Here is a 16,888-nt window from a genome sequence, read left to right as displayed (position 1 = left end):
TTCTTTTCTTCATCTTCTTTTGTTTGACAACTATTTATCAGAATGTGTGCTAGCCGCTAGGAAACAAAAGTACAAAGGGGGAAAATTTGTACATGATGAGCCCCTATCCAGAAGGAGCTCATGTTCTAGTGGGAAAACCAGATTAAGAAATCTTAGAATTATGATATGTTCCAGTACAGGCATGCGTGTGTTACGGGAGACAAAGGAGACTGCCCAGTTAGCCTGGAAGCTGGTAGGGTCCTGAGAAGTTGTCAGGATAGGATTCTCCTAACTTCTGTCCTGTTAATTGGATATTAGATGTTAACTAGTTGGAGAAAGGTAACAAGACATCAAACAGTGTTATTCCAACAATTTCATATATACACTGAAAGCAATCAGTCAGAGGAAGAAGCCAAATAAAGCTAGAGAGATAAGAGCAAGCAAGATTGAGGCAGTGAAGCAAAGAAAGGTTAAAAGCAGCCAGATTATTGCAAATTATTGAGAAATTGTCAAAAGGTTTTCCTTTCGGGTCTTCACAGTCTAATTCAGACTGAATTTTGATTCATCAACTACTTTTATCTTCAAGTCTTCATTCATTGCAGATTTAAGCTACTCCCCTAGTCTGTCTAGTAATTATCTGGCAGGGGAAGGGCAGGGAGGTGAAGGTGAGGATAGTCTGCCTTACTGTTTCCTTACAAAGAACAAGGGTACCTGGGTGGTTCTGTCGGTTAAGCGTCCAACTTTGGCTCAGGTCATGATCTCTCAGTTCGTGAGTTCAAGCCCCACTTTGGGCTCTGTACTGACAGCTCAGAACCTGGAGCCTGCCTCAGATCCTGTGTCTCCCTCTCTCTCTGCCCCTCCCCTGCTCACACTCTGTCTCTTTCCATCTCTCAAAAATAAATAAACATTAAATTTTTTTTAAAAACAGTATTTCCTTTTAAATAACAAGTCGGTATTTCACATAGTGCATGAGAGTATGCAATGTCTCTTTTAAGAAAGGCCTGCCTTCCATTAGTGTCACACATATAAAACGATGTTTGATATACACAAATGATTAAAGATTCACCTAGTAAAGAAAGAAAACTCACAAGGCACTATTAGGAAGTGCTTATTAACAGTTTCTCATAGCATTAAACTGTCATCCCAGTAGTTGAAATATAGTGCCATTTTGTGATGTGGGCAGACAATTTCATAAGATTCCTTCATAATTACTTATAAGCAAAGGGCAATCAACATATTGTCCCTTTTATTTTCAGGGAAAAAAACTGTGATACCAAGATACTTTTAAAAAGCTGAAGAGGGGCGCCTGGGTGGCGCAGTCGGTTAAGCGTCCGACTTCAGCCAGGTCACGATCTCGCGGTCCGTGAGTTCGAGCCCCGCGTCAGGCTCTGGGCTGATGGCTCAGAGCCTGGAGCCTGTTTCCGATTCTGTGTCTCCCTCTCTCTCTGCCCCTCCCCCGTTCATGCTCTGTCTCTCTCTGTCCCAAAAATAAATAAACGTTGAAAAAAAAAAAAAAAATTAAAAAAAAAAAAAAAAAGCTGAAGAAATTTAAATACCTTAAGATGGATGTAACTTTCATAGCTACATTGATTTCTCATTTTTGTTTTACTTTATGTTGCATTTTTCTTTCAGAGGAGTAATAATAAAACATCTAACAGCCTTTATTGACTTTGGATATCTCTTGATGTTTATGTTTTCTAAATAAGTTCTAATTTCTTTGAAAAATAAACACCTTCTACAAATGACAGCATAGATATTAGTTCTGTCAAGAGTAAGTGTAAGAATGCAACAGATCATAGTGACAATTTTCATGACTCTTTTTTGCAATTTATATAGAAGGAAGATAATAACATGACTGCTTTAAGAAGAAAGTGTTAATTTAAATATATATTCACAGTTATTTATATTTATTTATATGGTCACTTATTTATAATGGTATCTGTCATGTTAATGAATTAGAATGCATGTGTATACCTAGATAATGTTGTGTAGATCCTTGATAATTGTAATTTTATCAATGGCCATGCGTTTTCTCATTTTTTTCATTACCAAATCCCCATAGACATGCACATATACACACATGGCCGCTTCTTCTTCTTTTTTTTTTTTTTTTTTAGCACCTATGACACTTATTTTATATGTAAGATCGAGTTGATATTTCTCCATCTGAATAATCAGAATGCAAAGACTTGACATATTCAGAAAATGTATTATTCAGTTTGCCCTTCCAATCTGAAGCCCTTAGATCCTTACCTCTTCAGAAAGAAATAAGGGCCAGTGATTTTCTAAGGTCTGACACTAACAGCCTTGCCTCTGTCGAAACTTTTCTTTTTTATCTTCTCTTTCACACCTAAATAAGCCGAAAAAGCAATTGAGGCATACAATCAGACAAGACTTCATTGTCAACGGCAAAATTGCCCAGGAAATGAAAAAAGAAACCTTTTGCTTAATAAATAACCCAGTAAACCAGCCATCTATGACATGAACGGAGGCAGCAGAGCTGATGATATTCTCCTAATTCTTGATGGTTGGCATCAGTGATTCTAATGATTACTGTCTAATGTCTTTTCAGATTTCAAACCTTTACATATATGACACAGTGCTTCTGCTTGCTAATGCTTTTCATAAGAAACTGGAGGACCGAAAATGGCACAGCATGGCAAGTTTGTCATGCATCAGAAAGAACTCTAAGCCCTGGCAGGGAGGGCGTTCCATGCTGGAGACTATCAAGAAGGTAACTTGTGACTAACGTTTCACTCTCCTTAATTTTCATGTAAAGGGATACAATAAATCATTTTTGAGGGCCTATCTTTCAAAAGGATGTTTTTTTGTCACCAACTTTGTCAGTCCAAAGCACAAAACAGTGTAATAGATGAGTAAATATTAAAAACAACAACAACAACAAGGTCAGAAAGTCACATGCATGTATAAAACAAGGAGCCGTTACCTATTTGTAAGGATATATTACACGAGTATAGTTAGTGGTTGAAATTATTTGAATTGTATTTGTTATACCATTAGTATTAGAAATACTCAAATTATTTTGGTGCCTGTGACAAATACAAATACTTGTTTTTGTTTGTTTGTTTGTTTGTTTGTTTTCTTTAAAATACACCATCAGGGGCGTCTGGGTGGCTCAGTTGGTTAAACGTCTGACTTTGGCTCAGGTCATGATCTCTGGTTTGTGAGTTCAGACCCCGCATCGGACTCTGCTGGCAGCTCAGAGCCTGGAGCCTGCTTCAGATTCTGTGTCTCCCTCTGTCTCTGCCCCTGTCCTGCTCACACTCTGTCTGTCTCTCTCTCAAAATAAATAAATAAATAAATAAATAAATAAATAAATAAACAAACAAACATTTAAAAAAATTTAAATACGCCATGAACTGAAAAAAATAAACACAAGCCGTCACTGTTTTTCAATTACATGATACATGGTAAGACATTAGAAGCAATGATCTTTAATTTATCTTATAATCAAGATATAATTCATAAGCAGTACTATTTTGCAGCATTTAGGAACTATTTTAGCTATCTGGTGTGTTCTCCTTCCTCACTGTCAGTGTGGTGTTTAGCCTGGCTGTGACCCGCTCTGGCTCAGTACCTGCTCCGTTCCCAGGAGGCACTTTATGCTGTTAGGCTTCTCTCAATGGTTTGAGCAATTCTGCAGTTTATTAGCCTCTTTGTCATGTCATCCTTGCTGGCATTTTCTGTCTGTCTCACACAGCTTCTTGGATTTAAAATGAAATGATTAATAAAACAAACAAATGTCTCCTGTACCCTTTACACAAAGAAGACAGACATTTAGAAGTTTATGTTCTTTATTTTACCCATCCTTTTCCTCTCTGCACGTGTTTGCCTTCCTCTCGTGAAACAAAAAAAGAAATAGCTAGTTGAAAGAAATGTGAATGCATTTAGAAAAGCCAGAGAAAAACCTAAACATCTATCATTAGAAGTGAACTAGAGGTACAAAAAAACAGAAGTGGAAGAAAGAAATGTTGCAAATGGAGAATAGCCTGGATCTTTCTCTTGGTATGTTTCCTTTTTGTAAAAAGAATCGCTTTAATGAGAATTTAGGCACTTATCAGCAGAAGTGCTTGAAAATCAAATGCATTGAATATATTGGCAGAGTAAGATATTTCAACTAAAATATGAATAAGTCAAATCTAAACTCAAGGTGTTGCCAAGATCTCCCTATCTGTCCATGTAGAGATTTGGCAGGTATGAATCCAAGGGAAGTTGTTGAACATGATTCTGATCCTGCCAATTTATTAGTTCAGGCTTTGGCTAGGATGCAGGAACTTGAATATATTCATTCTTCTGAAGCCTTCTCACAAAGACAGAATAATAGTTTGGGAGGTTGCTTAGGAGATACTTACTTAGTGAAAGTATTAGTGGGAAGGAAATAAAGATACCATAATATGTAGGTAGTTCTTATGGAACAGTTCAATATATAAAATGTTGCTGCTGGAAAATGTATAATCAAAACAATAATATGATAATTATGACATTTATTTGGGGGGAATATTTATATATTTGTCCTGGTGAGCTTTCAGCCTAATGATGCTTTTTAAAGAAATATATCCATTCAGTGTATTTAAAGACTAAGTTTGAATGATATATGTCATTGCAGATATTCAATTACATTATTTTTTAAGTAAACTCTATGCCCAACGTGGGACTTAAGTTCATGACCCCAAAAGCAAGAGTCACATGCTCAGTTTCATGATTTTTTGTTCCACATTTCAAATTGACTTAAAAAAATGGAGTTTTTTTTTTTTTTTTCCAGTCATAACTCTGCCTCATATGAGTGTTCTGGTCATCCCATTCAGATGCCAAGGCTGATAATACTCCACATACCAAAAAATTTTGAGAGAAAGATTACTACTCATACAGGAACTCCCAGGAGAGCAGAGTGGGCTCAGGAATGTCCAGGCTGGCTTGACCAAGCAGCAGGAGTGGGCTGGGCCCAGGTAGTGACTAGGAAGTAGGACTGGGGAAAGTTCCCATTTACTTGGGCTAGAGATTTTCAAGGCTTAAATTTCCAACTGGTATCAGACAAAAAGTTGCGGGATGAGCTTTGTTGATCAGCCTGTCCAAATGTGGAGCCACAGGGGAAAGGGAGACCAAAGCTTAGAAAGAAATCAGCAGCCAAACATCACAAATGAGGTCAGGCTCCTTATTACAGTGGGAATATTCTAGTAATAAAATTTTTAATTACATCCAAAAAACCCCTGCGTGTCTCTATGAAAGGCATGCCGTATATACTTTACAAAGCCTCTGTGCTACTGCATGGAGATAACGAAGTGAAAGAATGAAGGTCTGTCCCTTAATTAATTTCTATTCTTTTTAACGGGGTGAGACAAAAGAGATAAAAAAGCAATGCAGCTGACATAAGTACTGTAAATGTCCAGAACATTTATACAGGGGGAGATAGCAGTTTCCATAAATTGAAGGTTTACAATTTATTTTATGAATTGATAGAATAGGTACTTCCACATTTCTCTTCTTTAAAAAAAAAGAGGCTAATTCTCAAATGTTTATTTCTCCAAGGTATTATCAGTGACCTTGAAGCCATGCTATTTATATGAATTTTTAGAGATTATTTTTGAGAAAATGATGTTTTTGTAAAATATTGGGTCTACCTATCCATGGACATGGTATCTATCCATATAGTCATCTTTTATAGCCCTCAGTAAAGACTTACAGTGTCCTTCATACATATTTTCATTATATTTTTCCTAAAATTTTATGAAGTTTTGATTATGTGTATCTGCACGTGTGACACTATCATGAATATAATCTATTTCCATTATGTTTTCAAACTACATATTGTAGGTATGTAAGGTAGTGGTTGATGCCTGATATATTTGGTGATTAAGCTGATCAACTCTTGAAACTTGAGTCCTGATTCTCACCTCTTTCTTTGTAGTTTATTCTCTTGTCTTTTCAAGTGGACATTGATACCATCCTCAAGTAAAATTAATGTTGTCACCTAATTCTAATATTTTATGTATTTTTTGAACTTTTAAAAAACTTTTCTTGGGGGCTGTCAGGTACACCATAGAGCTCTGTGTACTTCAGAGGTGGCCACTTTTCCCTGCTTGAGGTGATGATATCAGGTCCTATCTTTCTCTTAGATGTAGAGGTGAGGATTCAACCTCTACAGAAGAGATGCAACTGACACCAACCTGGCCTAGAGCTGACCTGCAGAACCCTGACATGCAGGACACAGTATTTTCCAGCTCTCATCTGATGCATTCTTCAATTCTTCATCTTAGTTTTAATGCTAATTCACCACTCACATGTGGCACTTCCAGCTCTTGGGAAGAGGGAACCTTAAGCTGTGATGTTAGTGGCACATCGGAGGCGGAGACCTAATGTGGGGATCTACATGAAAGTGTTTGTAGGTGAATTTGCAGGATGAGCCAGCAACAGAGATACAGTGGCCGGTGATCAGTCTCTAGGCCAAAACTTGTGATTTGAGCAACATACATAAATATGGCAATGGGATTTCTTCAACATTTTATTGACTGTCTGGATAAAGAAGAAAATGTTGCCATAGACATTGCTGGGCCTTTGTGCATGCAGGGATAGGGATATTGATATAACTGGGGAGTCATGTTATTTTTATATATCTGATATATTGTCAAGTTAGCTCACATATAGTGTATACAGTGTGTTCTTAGCTTTAGAAATAGATTTCTGTGATTCATCACGTATATATAACACCCAGTGCTCATCCCAACAAGTGCCCTCCTCAATGTCCATCACCCCCTTTCCCTGCCCCCACCCCCACCAACCCCCAGTTTGTTCTCTGTTATTAAGAGCCTCTTATGGTTTGCCTCCCTCTTTGTTTCTATTTTTTTCTTTACCCTCCCCCATGGTCTTCTGTTAAGTTCCTCAAATTCCACACATGAGTGAAAACATGGTATCTTTCTCTGACTGACTTATTTCATTTAGCATGATACCCTCAAGTTCAATCCACATTGTTGCAAATGGCAGGATTTCATTCTTTTCTATTGCTGAATAGTATTCCTTTGTGTGTGTATATATGTGTATATATATTTTATATATATTATATATATATTAACATATATATGCATTATATACACACACACACACACATATAAAACACATCTTCTTTATTCATCAGTTGATGGACATTTGGGCTCTTTCCATAATTTGGCTATTGTTGATAGCACTGCTGTAAACTTGGGATACCCCTTGGCACCCCTATGAATCAACATTCCTGTATCTTTTTGATACATTCCTAGTAGTGCTGTTGCTGGGTTGTAGGGTAATTATATTTTTAATTTTTTGAGGAACCTCCACACTATTTTCCAAAGTGGCTGCACCAGTCTGCATTTCCACCAAAAATGCAAGAGGGTTCCCCTTTCTCCACATCCTCACCAACATCTCTTGTTTATTTTTTATTTTTTTTAACGTTTATTTATTTTTGAGACAGAGAGAGACAGAGCATGAATGGGGGAGGTTCAGAGAGAGGGAGACACAGAATCTGAAACAGGCTCCAGGCTCTGAGCTGTCAGCACAGAGCCTGACGCGGGTCTCGAACTCACGGACCGCGAGATCATGGCCTGAGCTGAAGTCGGCCCCTTAACCGACTGAGCCACCCAGGCGCCCCATCTCTTGTTTATTGAATTGTTAATTTTAGCCACTTTGACCCATGTGAGGTGGTATCACAATGTGGATTCTTCTCAGAACTAGAACAAGCAATCCTAAAATTTGTATGGAACCACAGAATACCCTTAATAACCAAAGTAATGTTGAAAAAGAAAACCAAAGCTGGAGACACCACAATCCCAGACTTTAGCCTCTACTACAAAGCTGTAATCATCAAGACAGCATGGTATTCGCACAAAAACAGACACATAGACCAATAGAATATAATTGAGAACCCAGATTTGGACCCACAAATGTATGGTCAACTAATCTTTGACAAAGCAGGAAAGAGTATCCAGTGGAAAAAAGACAGTCTCTGTAGCAAATGGGGCTGGGAGAACTGGATGGCAACATGCAGAGGAATGAAACTGGACCACTTTCTTAACACCATACACAAAAATAAATTCAAATGGATGAAAGACCTAAATGTGAGACAGGAAACCATCAAAACCCTAGAAGAGAAAACAGGCAACAACTTCATTGACCTGGGCTGCAGCCACTTCTAACTTGACACATCTCCACGGACAAGGGAAATAAAAGTAAAAATGAACTATTGGGACTTCATCAAGATAAAAGCTTCTGCACAGCAAAGGAAACAACCAACAAAACTAAAAGGCAACCGATGGAATGGGAGAAGATACTTGCAAATCACATGTCAGATAGAGGGCTAGTATACAAAATCTATAAAGAACTTACCAAACTCAACACCTGAAAAACAAATAATCCAGTGGAGAAATGGGCAGAAGACATGAATAAACATTTTTTCCAAAGAAGACATCCAAATGGCTAAAAGACACACGAAAAGATGCTCAAAATAATCATCTGAGTAGTCATCTTAAAGTGTAAACTGTGAACAAATGAAATCATTTGCAAAAATCTATACAGACAGCCCATCTGCCACTCAACTTTAGCATGGCTATCAATGAGATCTTCTTTGACAGTTACCTGACTCAATCTTAGAACATCAGATTTAATGTGTGGAAGACTAATTACATGAGAAACCTGAACTTGAAGACATTAACCAGTCTATCACCATGAGTGGCATGTTGATTAGGATGTCCCAGCTGCTTCCAGATGCAGAAGTCCTTCTTGCAATGCCAGGTGTGCACCCCCCCCCACTGCCTTGGTGGAGATGGACCATGGCTTAATCACTGAGCCCCATGTGGGTGAGTGCTCACCCATAACCACTCTGTGTTCTCAGGAAAGCAGATGATCAAACTTCAAGAGTCTCCTGAAAATATGCCTGCAAGGCAAATGCCTCACACTGTCATCCTTTTTACTCACAATGATCTTGTTGGCAAGGTTCAACCTGGGGACAAAGTAAACATTACAGACGTCTATCTGTAATGTTACTTACTGAGTCAGTTCAAGAGTGAGTAAGGTGAAGTCTGTCTACAAAATCCACTTTGATGACATTTATTATCAGAAAATTGATGCAGAACATTTGCATAAAGAAGTAGATGAAGATATAGAACAGAAACTTTTTCAGAGAATCATGAGGAATTGCACAAAGAACTTTACAAAAAAAGAAGGCATTTATGAGATCCTTGATTCAGCCTCAGCTCCAAGCTTGTAAGAACATGAGGATTTAAAAAGGGGGGAATCTTGCTTCAGCTTTTCCTTGGAAAAAGGAAAGATTTTAGTCACATGGGAAGGGTCAGACTTTGTGCTGAGAACAACATCCTGATGTGTGGTGACCCAAAGACCAGTAAGTTCCAGCTTCTGCATGTGTACAACCCCGTCTCCTGGGACCAACTAACAGTATATACTGTTTTATATATATATATATATATATATATATATATATATATATATATATATATATATATATATATATACTGGAATGACCTTGAGATGAGGCAAGTGGGCCTGAAGACTGGTACCTTTGTCCTGAGTGACAGTAGCATCTGCTGTATTGATGTTTGTGAAGATAAATGAAAATACAAGATCAGCATCGCACAAAGTCATGGGATGACTGACTCTATTGCAAAGGCTGGGATTATTGGTCAGCTCAGTGCATGCACCGTTATCCTGGCAGCAGCAAATTCTATGGAATCTCAGTGGAATTCTAAAAAAACACAACCATTGGTGATATACAGCTACCTCACGTATTTTTTAAAGGTTTGATTTGATATTCCTCATCCTGGACCCGCAGGATGAAGCCTATGACAAGGATCTGATTCACCACCATGTGGCTCTGTACTACCAGAGCAAGGAGCAAGTGGAGAAGAGGTTCACAAACATGGCGGCACTGAAGAATTACATTGCTTATGCTCACAGAACCGTCGTGTCTTGGCTGAGCCAGGAAGCCAGTCAGGCTCTCATCCAGGCTTATGTAGACTTGAGGAGGATGCAGAAGATTGGTAGTAGCTGAGGAATGGTTTTTGTATACTTTTGATAGCTGGACTCATGAGTTCACTTAGCAGAAACCCTGGACTGGCACTGTGGACATATCTCTTCTTACTACAGAAATGAGTGCCACCTCTCCGAAATGGAAAGAAGAGTTAGCTGAAGCACTGAAAAAACTTATTTTATGTAAGAACATCAGCTCTAAAATACTCACAACTTTTTGAAGATATTCAAGGACACTCTGACATAGCAATTACCAAAGATATGTTTGACGAAGCACTTCGTGCTTTGTCTGATGATGACGTCTTGACAGTGACTAGAAAAGCTGTTTGCTTGCTCTGAATCTTTTGTGAATAGTGCTGTGTGTTCGGCTTGTCTGCACTTGGGCATTGCATTTGCATCCATATATGTTTGGTATATAGGCCGATCAGCTGCTGCTGCAGCCATCAGCAGAAATAGATTAAGATCATTATCTGGCTCCATAAAAATGTTTTAACTTGGGTTCCGTTTTCTTAGTAAAGTGTGTTTTCATAAAGTGTATATTTTCATTACCCCACACACACACATTTTGAGTAAAAACATGGTGCCAATTTGCAACATACACAGTAGACATTATTTTCTTGCCATGACATTTTTAGCACCAGGGCTTTTAATCTGTACATATATACAGATATCAGGATGTCAGTGTTTTTGAAGATGGCAGTCTGGGTGTTTTTTGTTTGTTGGTCGGTTGGTTGGTTTGTTTGTTTGGTGTTTTTGGTTTTGGTTTTGGTTTTCTGCTAAACTCTCTAATAGCAAGCATTCATATGCTAGGGATTTATGTAATATGAGATAAGACTTTAAACCAGAGCCTTTTTCCCTGTTATAGCAGTCAAACATAATTCCTTCTAGAAGCTAGTTCTTATGGAATTAATGATTGGAAATGATCGAATTCTAGGTTAATGTCTGCCACTTTATTGTAATATGCAAAACTTTTTTTTCTAAGTAAGTTATAGAGATAATTTAAAAAATAATAAAATAAAACTTTTCTTGGCTAACTGCTTTAGCTTCCACTTCTAAACTTCCATAATTTTGATAGTAAATAGAATCTTAGTTTTATAAATATGCCACAAGTATTTTGCTATTAAATATATCAAAGGTAGTATTTGAAAAGATATCTTTAATTCTTTTTTTAAGTTTTGTATTAATTTTGAGAGAGACAGAGACAGTGTTGAGTGGGGGAGGGTCAGAGAGAAAGAGAGAGAGAAAAAGAGAGAGAAAGAGAGAGAGAGAGAACCCTAAGCAGGCTCTGTGCTGCCAACGCAGAGGCCAACACGGAGGGTCAAACTCAAAAACCATGAGATTGTGACCTGATCCGAAACCAACAGTCGGATGCTCTGAGCCACCCAGGAACCCCTGAAAAGATATTTTTTTAATTAGATAAAGAGTGTACTTTTCCAATACATTTTGTTTTACTTTTTTTTTTTAATTTTTAGAATTCATTAGTAACCCTTACAATTTTAGAGTAGCAAGGTCAAATAAAGTTAACCCTTCCCCAATTTTAAGATGGAGAAAACTGAACCTCAGAAAAATTAAATGACTTATTAAGGGTTGTTTACAAAGCTAATTAGTTTCAGTACCAAGTTGTTTGGCTTCCAGCCTTGTGTTCTGTATACCATACCATTGACCCTTTTTCTTGTTCATAATGGTAGCTTTTATTCACTACTGTCAGATTCATTTGGCTAAAGAAAACACACACCCAAGAAATCAAAGGTGTAAGTACCATGTGCAAATATTATGTTAAAATATCTTAGTGTCTGTCAATGTGGCTTTTTCAAATGCCTTGAATTGGGAGTTGAATTGATGAGTGACTGCATTTTTAAAAGCTCTTGTGACAAAACGTTTGTTAGCACACATATGCATTCTTTATTATGAGAAGCTACATTTAATTGGAATATATATTTTGGTAAGGACTCTTCATGTTGTATAATTTAGACTTGTTGATGTTATATATCCTAGAGAAAACTTTCAAACATTTTAAACTAAATAATAAGTAAAACAAAAGCTGAGCAGCTCTGGAAGAGAGTGGGGAGGACCTCCCCAGGTGGACTCCCACCACAACTGGTTCTTAGAAACACAGTTTGAAAACCAGGGACATTTAGAAACCAGTTTAATCCATACAAATATACCACCTTCCTTAGGCTCTGGAATAATATTACACCCAGGCAATGTGGGCAGAGTATTTTTATTTACAGACTTGTTCTAAAATTAAACGGCGATGATTTTCTATTTTTTCTTATTTTTAATGTTGATTCAGCTTCCAAGAGTACAGTCTGTTCATTCATGTATTTATCACTCCTTTAACAGACATTTATCAAATGTCTGTAGTGTGGAATGTATTATTCAAACTCTTTTATGTGATTATCCAAAAAAGAATTTAGAGCCTAGTAGTGAATATGGCATTATTATGCAAACAGCTGTACTCTAAGGTGAGAGACAACAAAAGGCCCCAAGCATGGCAAAAATAGAACCCCGTGGAATCTTAGAGCGTACTGTGCAGACCCCCATTTCTCAGCTGAGGTGCTCCTTCCTGGGAAGGCTGACACCTAGCCTCTGTGCAGGAACTGCTCTGGGCAGCAGGGAGCTGTTCCACTCCCTTCCTGGAATTGCATGCGTCCAGTGACTGGTCATTGCACAATGGTCTGAGTTCCATGCCTCCAAGTGGAATAACATCGAAGAGTTATCTTACTACAGACTGGCCATGGCATCACCTCAGCTGTTGCTGTATTTCCATCACTGTGTCACCTCTCCCTTTGTGGCCCTTATTCTCGTACTCCTTTGCAAGTGCTTTTCCTAGGAGCACTTCTGGTAACCTCCTGCAGACAAGCAAATCATTTCAGAGCTATTTCCCTGGGAACCCGACCCAAAACACAGAAAACAGATGAGAAAATTTTCATGAAACTGGTAGCATATTAACAGGAACTTGAAAATTAACAGGTGTAAGATACGTAAAGCTATGGAGAAGAGGACATGGCAGGGGGTAGGAACACTCTAGCTGACATATCTATTTGAATAAATCATATGGACAGTGACAATAATTGACTAACTTACCAGAGTGGATAAAATGCATAGAGAGACTAGTCTAGACTGGAAAGATATAGAGGAAAGGAATTTATTTTGTAGGTGAGTAAAAGACCCTAAAGAATTTTTGAACATGGATATGACAAAGATGAGACCTGCGTTTTAGAAAGAAAAGGCTTATATATTAAAAAAAATTTCAAAAATTCAAATTTGTTTAATTAAAAAAACTAAGAAAAATATTGCACTCAAAATATGTGATTACATATAAAAGCACTGACATTTTCTGTGTGTTCTACATGAGTAAGACAACCAAGATTTGATAGATCCTTAAATCAAATACTTCTGCATTGATATAATTGACCAATTTCTGCTAAATGCTTTATGGTGATTTTTAAAAATTTTGTTTTTAACATTTATTCATTTTTGAGAGACACAGAGCATGAGTGGGGAAGGGGCAGAGAGAGAGGGAGACACAGAATCCAAAGCAGGTTCCAGGCTCTGAGCTGTCAGCACAGAGTCTGACGCAGGGCTCGAATCCACAAGCTGTGGGATCACGAGCTGGGCTGAAGTCGGACGCTTAACCAGCTAAGCCACCCAGGCGCCTTAATGGTGATTTTTTTTTTTTAAATACGAAATGTGAGAAAATAGAACATATCAACACTTGTGTCACTATCTAAAATCATTTAGTACCAATATATTTTCTTGTATTGGTACCAAATCTATCTAAAAGAGATCTTTTTTTTTTTTTTAAGTTTATTGATTTTGAGAAAGACAGTGCACATGTGTGAGCAAGGGAGGGGCAGAGAGAGAGGGAGGGAGAATCCCAAGCAGGCTCCACACTAAAAGTGTCCCTAAAAGAGATCTTGATGCATGTTGATATCTAAAGTATTCTTGAAGCACCTGAGTGACTCAGGCGGTAAAGTGGCCAACTCTTGATTTCGGCTTTGCTCACGACTCGTTGGTGAGATTGTGCCCTGCATCAGGCTCCACACTGACAGCATGGAGCCTACTTGGGATTCTCTCTCTCCTATCTCTCTGCCCCTCCTCTCTCTCTCTCTCTTCTCTCTCTCTCTGTCTGTCTCTCATTTGTCTTAAAATAAATAAACATTTTTTAAAAAGTATTCTTTAAAATGGAAAAAATATTGAATTTATTCTAATTCTTATATGGTAATGTATTCATTCAACAAATATTTACTGAGCACTACCATATGCTGTACCGTGAGATCACAAAATAAGGAAGGAAAATAGAAGTATTAAAAATAGTATGAGTGTGATCAATTCTACAAAAGGGGAAACACCAACTGTTCTGGAAATATGTGACTGGAGGACCTACTTAGGTATAAGAATGACAGATAAGTGGAAACATGTAACATGAGTAGTTATTAGCTAAGAAAAGAAAAGGAGAGTATTCCAGGAATGGGGAGGAAGAATGTTTCATGCAAGGGCAACAGAGTTGTCTCAGGATTGGAGGAAAGGGTGCTTTGCACATTTAAGCACCTGGAATAAGACTGGGGTAAGAATAAATGTAGAGTAGGGACACGGTTCCTTATTAGCTAAAATAAGGTAGACAGGGAAAGATCATGAAGGGAAAACCACGTTAAATTTCCTAAACTTTATTCAAGGGGTAAGGTTAAGCTACTGAGATATATTAAATGGGAGCAGGAGTGACAAAATCATACCACTCAGTGGCTGCCAAGTGGAGAATCCACGATGCAGCTGCCACTGGACCAATACAGACTGGATGAGAAAACTCCAGTAAAGAGGCTGGTGCTCCAACTCAAAGGAAACTAAGGGCGATGGTCATGGGGATGGATAGAAATAGATGTCTTTGAGAGAGATTTAGGTGATTGAAATAAGATTTGGTGATTTAACATAAATGTGAGGGGACAAAAGAAGATTCTAGGCATCTGGCTTGGAGAAAAATAACTCTAATAAGTTGGAGATTTTGTTGTTATTGTTGTTATTTAATTTGTAAACTTAGAGGAATGGAAACATATTACTTTGTTTTTTGTGTGCCATATAGAATTTACGAACCTGGAGAAGAGAGAGATAATTGAGGAAATCATAATCTGACTTACCAGCAACAGTATTGACTTGGAATATAATATGGCCTTTTTATAAAACGTGTGCAAATAAACTTATTTTTGGCCACCAGAACTTTTAAAATGCAGTGTGTGCCCTTAAAATAGGGCTTCTTGTGGACTTGTCAATATATTCTCTGGCTTTAGGGCATTTGAAGTGTATAAAATATAGTGGATTTTTTGAGCAGCCCGCTATGATATACATACATTACATTGGACACACAGTTTATATAAGTCCACTGTGATATACATACATTACATTGGACACACAGTTTGTATAAGTCCACTGTGATATACATACATTACATTGGACACACAGTTTGTATAAGTCCACTGTGATATACATACATTACATTGGACACACAGTTTATATAAGTCCACTGTGATATACATACATTACATTGGACACACAGTTTATATAAGTCCACTGTGATATACATACATTACATTGGACACACAGTTTGTATAGTCTAGAGGAAAAGGTATGAAGCACAGGGTAGAGGATTCAGTTCAGGCTCCTCAAATAACTGGTCTGGACTTCAGTTTCTTTTCCTGTAAGATAAGATAGCATGATCAGATTACTAGTAATATCCTGTTTACTCTCAGTTTGCTCCAAGTATCTACTATGAATGAATATTTGAATGTATACACATGTAAATACACATATGTACACATATACGCACATATATACACGTAGAAATGTTATATGGCAACTTCAAATTTTCCTAAACATTTCACACCAGTGAAGTTTTCATTTTTCGTTTTAATTTTTTTGTGGTTTTCTTCATCTTATATTGTAGTATTTATCTACCATTATGTTTCTTTTCTGGGTAAAAAATGTAGTATTTTCCTTCTGTCAGGTATTTTTCTCTCTGAAATTAACTTATGAGACATGAGGGCACCAGGGCACAGCACTGTGTCTGGCATCTTTCAGTGTGTTCTCTGCCTTTTTGGACTCCTGTTTATTTACAGGGTGTTCTTGTTTACCAAACATGTCTGCACATTCTAAGGAATCTAGAAATATGTATAAGGAAATTAGATGAGTATCATAAATATTTGATGTTCCAGATGATCCTCCAAAAGTTACCGTGCAGTTCAAGCATAGGGAAAATTCTTTCAGCTTCGTAATAGAAACACATAAATTCTTAGCAAATATTTTTTTCTTCTTCTTTTTTTCCCCAGCATACCCTATCTATAGGAGAACAACAAACTATTGCCTTTTGAGCAACCAGTGATCCAGTGATAAATTATTCCCAACTTTTGATTCTCCTTATTTTATTTTTCTTCCTTTCTCCTTTCTATATTTGATACCCACTGGTATTTCTATAAAGATTGGGTAGGATGAAATCCAGACCAGTTTCACTTGATATTTTAAAAAAGGTTTACACTGGCAGCAATTTTTACTGTCCAGTTAAAGGACATGTAGAAATTACTTGTATGTGTTGTTCATACTATCAGTGTCCCATGAGTTTCTTCTGTGTAGAATCTGCTGCATCACCAAAGAGATAAAAAATGCAACTGTGCATGTACAAAGATAATGACTGCTCATTACCACCTGGCCAGCACATATTTTTATCAAGGCTCAGTTTTCAAAGTTGATCTGAGGATAGATGAAAAAATAAAAATAAAAAGCTCAAAAGCATGGGAATAGACTTAAGCAATAAAAAATCAGAGAGGTTAAGTTTGGGCCGGATAACAAGGGGCTTCAATTAAAGGGTTTATTTGCTTGAAATACCAACCTC

The 16,888-nt window shown here is 37.4% G+C and overlaps 1 protein-coding gene and 1 pseudogene across 3 annotated transcripts in view; both read left to right on the top strand.

Annotated features, from left to right (window-relative positions):
* Nucleotides 1-16,888, top strand: part of GRID2 (glutamate ionotropic receptor delta type subunit 2) — a 1,475,947-nt gene that overhangs the window by 893,365 nt on the left and 565,694 nt on the right. For all 3 annotated transcript variants that reach the window (XM_045472791.1, XM_045472773.1, XM_045472783.1), the window contains exon 7: nucleotides 2,552-2,713. In XM_045472791.1, the coding sequence (XP_045328747.1) occupies nucleotides 2,552-2,713 (162 nt within the window). The remainder of the gene's footprint in view (nucleotides 1-2,551; nucleotides 2,714-16,888) is intronic.
* LOC123595293 lies at nucleotides 8,449-10,751 on the top strand (annotated as a pseudogene).

The sequence above is a fragment of the Leopardus geoffroyi genome, chromosome B1, assembly GCF_018350155.1.
Source record: "Leopardus geoffroyi isolate Oge1 chromosome B1, O.geoffroyi_Oge1_pat1.0, whole genome shotgun sequence".
NCBI lineage: Eukaryota > Metazoa > Chordata > Mammalia > Carnivora > Felidae > Leopardus > Leopardus geoffroyi.
This window is presented reverse-complemented; position numbering and strand designations above follow the sequence as displayed.